The 9,329-nt window shown below is 38.0% G+C and overlaps 2 protein-coding genes across 2 annotated transcripts; both read right to left on the reverse strand.

The window, feature by feature from the left end:
• LOC141271588 (olfactory receptor 9G19-like) lies at positions 1–930 on the reverse strand. Its single transcript, XM_073681633.1, has one exon. The coding sequence runs from the start codon at positions 928–930 to the stop codon at positions 1–3; it is 930 nt and encodes a 309-aa protein (XP_073537734.1).
• A 6,800-nt stretch (positions 931–7,730) lies between these two features.
• Positions 7,731–8,708, reverse strand: LOC141271589 (olfactory receptor 9G19-like). Its single transcript, XM_073681634.1, has one exon. It carries the CDS (start codon positions 8,706–8,708, stop codon positions 7,731–7,733), a length of 978 nt encoding a protein of 325 aa, XP_073537735.1.
• Between the last annotated feature and the right edge of the window lie 621 nt (positions 8,709–9,329).

Raw genomic sequence — 9,329 nt, forward strand, 5'->3', positions numbered from 1 at the left:
CTAACAAAACAATTGTTTCTTTATTCTGCAAAGAGCTTTCTTCACCTCCTGATTTTTCAAGCTGTAAATGAGAGGGTTGAGCATTGGAATGACTCCGGCATACAATATGGCAAACACCTTGTCCTGGTCCATGGAATAGCTGGACTTTGGTCTCATGTACATGCCGAGGACCATTCCATAAAACAGGAGGATGACTGTGAGGTGTGAGGAGCAGGTGGAGAAGGTTTTGTGTCTTCCTTCTTTTGAGTTAATCTTCAAGATGGTAGAGATGATATAGATGTAAGACACCAAGGTCATAGTTGAAGGAAAAAAGGCGATGATGACACTCGGTCCAAGTATTACTGTTTCTATGGTCCGTGTGTCACTACAAGAAAGTTTTATAAGAGGCTTCATATCACAAAATAAATGGTCAATTTCATTTGATTGACAAAATGTACAAGATGATATTAGAATAGCATAAAGAATGCCCTCGATGACGCCTATACTCCAAGATGTCCATGCCATCCAGAAACAGACCTGCTGGCTCATGAAATAAGAGTAACGTAGGGGATGACAGATGGCCACGTAACGATCGTAAGCCATGGCAGCCAGGATGAAGTATTCCGACACCATGAGCACCACAAAAAAGAAAACCTGAGAGATACAACCATGGTAGGAGATGACATTGTTCCCAGTTAGAAACATGTCCAATAACTTTGGTAGAACCATTGAGGTGAAGGACATATCCAATACTGACATGTTACACAGGAGTATATACATGGGACTGTGGAAGTGAGGATCAAAGCAAAATAGAACAGTCGTTAATGAATTTCCAACCAATGTTGTTACATAGATGACCAGAAATATGAAAAATAAAACCAACTGGAAGTCTGGAAGATCATGGAAGCCGAGGAGAACAAATTCAGAAATGCTGAAATTTTGCACCTTCATTTAGTAACGTAGAAGAAATAATTTCCTTTTGAGAATTGAGTCGCATAATCTCATGCATGGAAGGAATGGTTGTTTAGTTTTAATGACAATGGAAAACTACAGTTAATATATAGAAACTTTATTCCATAAAAATATGCACCGGAGGTTTGAGTTTACTATCAATTATAACAACGACTCCCGGGAATGACGACAAGTTTAATAATTAAGATGTCTTAATGATTACATTCCACAAAGTGATATAACAAATAGTTCTAACTCTCCAAAAAGTGAATAACTATTGATAGTATTTATTAAAAAAAAAACAAGCAATGTCAAGGCTAGAATTAATCGAAACTGACAAATTGGATGAGGAGCAGCTCAGTAGATCAAACCAGATTCAGTAGAATCACTACACTTGTAGTTTATTCTACGGCATTTTTTTTAACTCTATGGTGTGTTGCTCAATAATTTCTGAATATTCAACAACTACGACGTGTTAGACCAAATCTCACAATCACATTAAACTTTATTCTAAAATGGAGTTAAAATCAGGCACAAAAATGAGGGAGAAAAACATATCAGGAAAACTACTGGAAGGTAATGTAACACAAGTCTCACAAAAAGTATTAAAACCCAAGCAAACACCCACCTAGGCTGACTATTATTTTACGTAATTGTCAATTATCAGGTGTACATTAAAAAAAAAAGTAAATAAATATACCATATCAAGTGCACAGGCCCTATGGTACAGTACATTAAAAATTAAAGGCTATATGCATATGCCAAATGCCTGTTTATGAGGTCTGAAACTAGGGGAAAATCTTCCCTATGAGAAAGCTGTGCGAAACGTGTCAGGCCGTTTCGCTACCTAAGGCTCGGTATGTTTGTCTCTATATAACTCTCTGATTTATGGGAATTTACCTCTCCTTGGACGCATCCGTGTTTCAGAGAATATGTAGCATAGTTGGAGTCTGGACTAGTCTGTCGCTGCCCCGGCCGGCTTCTCCCTGCAACACTTTGGGTGATTGATTGGTCTCTCTTTCTGGATAACACCTGTCAACAGGGGCGTAATTATCGTTGTCGCAGAGGGTGCGAACAGGCCCATGCGGGAGGGGGGCCTGCCGACACCAGCCCCTATTTTGGTTGGATAAGCATCGGGGGATGTAGGGTGCCAGCCTCTGATTGACTGGCGGCATGTATTGCAGTGCAGGGAGATGGCGGGTCTTTGCACTGTAATACATTTCAGCCATCTCCCTGCACTGCAATACATGCCGCCAGTCAATCAGAGGCCGGCAGCCTCCATCCGTGTGCTTGTCACGGGTGGCGCATGGCAGTGATGTTACACACCGCTCGTAGCTGGTATGGCGAAGTCACGAGCCTGCATCTGCGCCAGCTATAGAGGAGGATGCTGCACATCGTTGGAGTGGGAGAAGGTAAAAATAATCTTTATTTTTTTAAATCAACAAAAAAACGAAAGCTAAATCAGCCCAGTTTCAAAGGAAGATATAAACACAATCATTAAAATAAATAGTTTTTATTTCCATTCAATTTAAAAAGTTATTTTGTTAAAATATTGGTACTTTCAAAATAAAAAAAAGTCAAATCTCAATCACAACCTATGTTATTACGGTAAATTTTCTCCATAAATATAGTTAACAATATTAGAATACTCAAATATCCAATTCTATTGTACCCATTCCTTGATAATAAAGTGCTGAAAGGAATTTTTTATTTTTTGCCCGAGATTGTTAATATTCTAATATTGTTAACTATATTTATGGAGAAAATTTATCGTAATAACATAGGTTCTTGATTGAGATTTGACTTTTTTTGATTTTGAAAGTACCAATATTTTAACAAGAAAAACTTTTTTAATTGAATGGAAATAAAAACTATTTATTTTAATGATTGTGTTTATATCTTCCTTTGAAACTGGGCTGATTTAGCTTTAGTTTTTTTGTTGATATGAAACCTTGAACGGGAAGTTGTAATTTATATTTGACCTCTTTCTTGATATATATTTTTTTTAAATGTGTTGGAGAAGAGCGGAAAATGGGGGACATTATTACTGGAAGGGGCTCAGGAAGGGAAACATTATACAAGGATGGGAGACATTATTACTGGAAGGGGCCCAGGATGGAGGACAGTATACCAGGATGGGGGACATTATTACTTGAAGGGGCTCAGGAAGTGGGACATTATTGCAGGAAGGGGCCCAGGATGGGATACCTCAAACCAGGAAGGGGTATAGGATGGGGGAAAATATTACTGAAAGGGGCCCTGGATTGCAGACATTACTAAAATTGGCCCAGGATGGAGGACATTATACCAGGAACGTGCCAAGGATGGGGGAGATTATTACATGGACGGGTTCATGATGGGGGACATTACAGAAAGGTGTTAGAATTGGGGAGATTATTACTGGATGGGAGATATTATTTCATGGGGGAGGGCAACACGTATGTCTTTATAAGATCTAGAACACTACAAGCGCCCATACACCTGACCAACATGTATGTGGGGGTCCAGGTCCAAATTTTGCACAGGTTACACCATTAATTGTTAATCACCTCTAGCAGTGCTGGGAAGAACTGCACCAGTCTCATCTCCTTCTATGGTACCTGGCCAGATATTTTCAGAAGATTTCAGAGAAAGATATACGGATCTGATTCATGCAGCCCGTGGTTCGAGCAGCATGAATCAGATAACAGATTCCCTTTAATATTTGTAAACTTGTAAACTGTTGCACCTAAAAAGAGATGCTATCTCTAAATTTGACAAGATATGGGGTCTATGGATTGATGGCTCTGGTTTGACATCTAGGAAAGTGAGGAGATTTCGCCTCGGCTTGCTTTGAGTTACGTTTATATGATGCCTCAAATTAAACTTCTTTCAAAATTAATAAAAAGGTTATTAATAATTCCACAAATTATATGTAATTGGATTGACTATTGTTACTATGTTCAAATATTTGCGCTGGTTTTGCAGAGCCAAGATGTATAAATAACTCGTGTTTAATGCTTCTTAAGGTTGGGAGGTGGAGACCTGTTTCTCCAATGTTTGTCTGGTTGTTGTTGTTTTTTCCTTTTTTTATTTTTTCCTTTGTGTAAATCTTTATAAAAATCAATAAAAAAAAATTGATTTAAAAAAAAAAATATTTGTAAACTGTTGAATTATATACTTTTTATGCATTGGTGGGTTCTGGGAGCGACTTACCTCAAAATCAGGACTTTCTAAGTGTATGTGCACACATTGAGTATTTTCAGCAGATTTTTCTGCACAAAAACAGGATTTTGGTAGTTTTTTAGGTGTTTTTATGTGCTTTTTCCCATTTTATTTGAAGGGGTGAAAAACGCTAAAAATGTCGAAATTTGGAAAAAAGAAACAAAATTGGTTTGTGTCACCATTTTCTGAGACCCATAACTCTTCTGTATTTCAATCGTTGGAACTGAAGGCTCGTTTTATGAGAGGTGAGCTGCAGTTATTATTGGTATTTTGGGGGCACATATGACGCTTACTGTTGCAGCTTGATAGATTTGACTTCTCCAGATGTGGCAATATCAAATATGTTTTTCTTTCATTATTTTAACTAGAGGTGGGTATTTACATTTTTATGTTTGTTCGTGTTGTTTTTTTTCTTTGTCTTTTTTTTTCATATTAATATATTTTTTTTCTTTTTGCTTAATTTATCAGTCCCTATTGGGGACTTTGGGAACCTGTTCTGATCTCTTGTTCTATCTGCTGCAATGACACATTAATACAGTTCATAGTGAATACCCCCTATGCCTGTCGCTCGGCTTCATAGGTGGACCAGGATGGCAGTGACCTATTGTTATATAACCTAAGGGAAAGAGGGAAAAAGGGAACGTCACCTCACCACATCATCTTATTGCTGTGTAGCCAGGAAATCCTCAGTAGTATTGGCCCAAAGACGTCCTAATCTGGAACGTAGGTACGAAATTCAGAAAAAAGAGAGAGAGAAATCATCCAGCGAAAAAATATGTATAATATAATATAAGTCTATATTAGTCCATGAGAAGATGATAAAAAACACGCAGATGCCTCTTAGACATCGATGGAACACAGACCGACGCGTTTCAGCAGAATGCCTTAATCATGGTAAGTGTGCATTGGTTGGTTTGTAGGTCAGTGTTAGTAGTTTGAACTGGATATGCTGGGGGAATGGGAGCCAGTGATGGGATCTGCAAAGGGGAGAAGCAGAGGAGTAACGATGTAAGAGATATAGCCAGGCTTTACACGGATTGTGACCGCACCTGTAAAACCCTCTCAAAGAGAGCCAAGTGGAAGAGTTATTTGACCATTTACTCTGAAAGTAGCTAGGTGACAGAATATTAGCTAATGTCGGTGCTTTAGTTGCTATAAACCTGACATCCGTTTTTTGCAAAACCGCTGCCATTTTAGCATCTTCGCTTAACATGAGTAAGTTTCCTTCTTTCTGTCTTTCATTTATAGTCCAGTTGGTCAGTCTTTCTGATTATCTGATTAATTAGGGTTACATTTTAGGTGAATGTGATTGCTGCTAGTTTCCCTACCCCTTCCTATACTCGTTTGTATTTCTATTAGAAAGTTTGTCAGTTTAATGCACACTTACCATGATTAAGGCATTCTGCTGAAACGCGTCGGTCTGTGTTCCATCGATGTCTAAGAGGCGTCTGTGTGTTTTTTTATTGTCTCCTGATGGATTAATAAAGACTTTATATTTTATTATACATATTTTTTCGCTGGATGATTTTTCTCTCTTTTTTTTTTCTGAATGACGTATTATTATGTTACTTATGGACCTCTGGTGGTCTAGAGACAAAAATAGGAAAATATTCTCACCTACAAGACCGGCTCTGCTCCTTTGCATTGCTGCCTGTGTTCCCTGCCAGTCTTATGCTCATTCCTTATTATGGAGGACGCAACTTACCAGTGACTGGCTGTAACCTCGATGTTCCATCCAAGACTGAATTAATAGTCCAACTTCTGGATAGGAAGGAAAGTTAAAGGGGTTGTCTGCTCCGAGGTCTGCGCCAGGACAGGAAGTGGAGACATCACCTTTCAACTAGTCGCTAAACTGCTGAGGCTTGTGATTGGCTGCAGCAGTCAGATGACTTTGATCAGCGGTCTGGTGGTTGAATGGTGATATCTTCAGTGACACAGACCACGGAGAACTGCACCGGATCCAGGTGGGTGCCAGTAGGTGAGTATTAATAAGTTTATTTTTTTATACAGTCATCTTTTATTTCCTTTAAGGTGCAGCCAATGAATGAAGAATGAGATGGTTAGCCGATCCAGATGAAATCGGGGTATTGGCTGATGTAATTCTATTGTGTATGGCCGCCTTTGCTCTATACAAATATATAATTCATTATCAGGACAATATCTATAACCACGGAAATCATTTTCAATGGAGAAATTCATTTCCATCTTTGAAAAAAATTGAAAAAAATTACATTCTCAGCCAACAGTTTGAAATATACTATAGCCAAGAAAAACGAACACCCGAGAGAAATGATGAAGACGGTCCAATGAATTCTCAGTTCAATAAATCAGATGGCGGAAATCTAAGGACTCTGTGCCATGTAGATCATCATAAGTCGTCTGTTAAAGAAAAATAAATTATATATAACTTTAGTTTACTTTTTTTTTTTACCTTTTGAGCATTCAAAACCCCAAAAATACATTAAGAAAAAAATAATTGAAACTTGACGCAGAAAAGGCCTTTAAACTAATGTTAAAAAGAAAACAATCTAAAAAGAAAGTTTCCAGTCAATGGTGGGGACGGGGTTATACTGATTAGCCTGACTTGCTGGCACGAGACACCTAGTCCTGTAGTGCTAATCTCCTGCTGATAAAACACTGATTTTATTGAAACTGCAACACGGAGTCCATTAAGTGACACTTCACTTGAATCAGGCTCTCTGTCCCTATATCATGCTGCTCTCAAATTATATATCAAAACCCTGCTGATAGTTTCCCTTTTTCTGACTATGTCTGGGTGTTCCTATAACTTTTAACTTGTGAACTCTGCTTGCAGCTGTATCTCAAGGAACATTTGATGTCTTTGAATCTTTTTCATTGTTTAGGCAAGAAAACGATAATTTCTCTGAGGTTTTGGGACCACACTCGCAAGCAAACCTCACTGCCCATAATTCCCCAGCCAGTCCGGGTATTTGATGTGTTTTTTCTTAAGCACATCTGATGCAACTAATTATGTAGTTTGCTTGACACCTGACTTACAAATGTGTGCTGTTACGAGGGTTTATATTTAGGGGGATAAATAATTCCGAGACTGCAGTAGTTAGTGAAAATGCCATTTTATGTTGAATTTGGAGAAAAAAAATTGTTAAATTAGTTGTAATTTGCTATTTACATATGTTTCTTGCAAACAGAAGAAAGTTCTGATTGCAACTGTATAGCATAGCAATCTATCTAACATATAGAACTATAGTTATATATTTCACAAAAGCCATTTACGAATTTGTAGATCAATCATGAACGGTCTGTATATGAAACATGCATTAAAGGGGTTGTCCCAACGTAGCAAATTGTCCTCAATCCACAATTGATCATTGTGTCCCACAACGGGGCTATGAAGTGGCCCGTTCAAATTGAGCAATGGCTGCACATTCACACCACCTCTCCGGCTATTGTCTATAGGACAACTGAAGATATTGACTAAGAAAGTACTTCAGAGCTTTGTTTTTTAGATCAGTGGGGGTCCCTCCGGTGAGACCATCTAGCGGCAATCAAGTTTCACAAAGTCTGTGGATTCTCTTCTGTGAAGGTTAGGAAAGTTAGAAAAATTTTCTTAAATATTAGAAAAACATGGCTTTGGTTTTTGGTTTTACATTTAACATAGTCTGATAAAATATATATTTTTTCTTTATTCTGCACAGAGCTTTCTTCACCTCCTGATTTTTCAAGCTGTAAATGAGAGGGTTGAGCATTGGAATGACTCCGGCATACAATATGGCAAACACCTTGTCCTGGTCCATGGAATAGCTGGACTTTGGTCTCATGTACATGCCGAGGACCGTTCCGTAAAACAAGAGGATGACTGTGAGGTGTGAGGAGCAGGTGGAGAAGGTTTTGTGTCTTCCTTCTTTTGAGTTAATCTTCAAGATGGTAGAGATGATATAGATGTAGGACACCAAGGTCATGACCGAGGGGACAAAGCCAATGATGACACCAAGAACAAATATTACCATTTCTATAGTCTGTGTGTCGCTACAAGAAAGCATCATTAGAGGCTTCATATCACAGAAGAGATGGTCTACTTCATTTGACCTACAAAATGTACAAGATGATATCAGAATGATGAAGAAAATGCCCTCGAGGATTCCTATACTCCAAGATGTCCATACCATCCAGAAACAGACCTGCAGGCTCATGAAATAAGAGTAACGTAGGGGATGACAGATGGCCACGTAACGATCGTAAGCCATGGCAGCCAGGATGAAGTATTCCGACACTATGAGCACCACAAAAAAGAAAACCTGAGCGATACAACCATGGTAGGAGATGACATTGTTCCCAGTTACAAAGATGTCCAATAACTTTGGTAGAACCATTGAGGTGAAGGACATATCCAATACTGACATGTTACACAGGAGAATATACATGGGACTGTGGAAGTGAGGATCAAAGCAAAACAGACCAGTTGTTAATGAATTTCCAAGCAACGTTGCGACATAGATGACCAGAAATATGAAAAAGAAAACCAACTGCAAGTTTGGAAGATCATGGAAGCCGAGGAGAACGAAATCAGTGACAGTGAGGTTTATTGTCTCCATTACCCTCTGATGAGACAAGTATTTTTTGTGCTGATCAGAGATTCGTGACGTTGCATGAATGTCTTATAGGGAACAGAGGATCTCTATGGTGGATTTATACAATGTGTATCTAAGGAGAGTTCACTTTGGAGATTTAAGGTGTTGATTTGTAAAGCTCCCGAGAATCATAAGGCAATTACCAACTAAATGTAATTATATACAATAAATATAATTAGAGAATTTCACACAATTATAATTAATAAGGAGAAAATGTCATTGAATTAGTTTTGCTAACAAGACAGCGAACTGTCTATTTCCCGTTCTATAATAATCACCAAATACAAAAAATAAAAAACAACAGCCCCATAATCAAGATATCACCAACCATTTGCATTTATAAAAGGTATACACTTCTTATACGGGGAGCCGGAATAGTGTCCCCCACCTCGCCAAGAGCTTTATTTGAATCCGACCTCAGGTCTCCAATAACGATATAGAGTTTGTAACATATAAATATTAGTTTTCTCCAATCTTCTTACATTGTTTAGTAAATAAAAATCATTTAAAAAAATATCAATAAAGAAAATAAAAAAAAAAGTCAGATTTGAGTTGACGCGTTTCAGGAAATCCTCAATTTATTTA

Source organism: Phyllobates terribilis, unplaced genomic scaffold (genome assembly GCF_046119375.1).
Source record: "Phyllobates terribilis strain yellow unplaced genomic scaffold, ASM4611937v1 Scaffold_5__5_contigs__length_657084704, whole genome shotgun sequence".
Classification (NCBI taxonomy): domain Eukaryota; kingdom Metazoa; phylum Chordata; class Amphibia; order Anura; family Dendrobatidae; genus Phyllobates; species Phyllobates terribilis.

Bases quoted from the DNA above. Each gene is read 5' to 3' on its own strand.
- LOC141271588 (XM_073681633.1), bottom strand. From the start codon at position 930: ATGAAGGTGCAAAATTTCAGCATTTCTGAATTTGTTCTCCTCGGCTTC.
- LOC141271589 (XM_073681634.1), bottom strand. From the start codon at position 8,708: ATGGAGACAATAAACCTCACTGTCACTGATTTCGTTCTCCTCGGCTTC.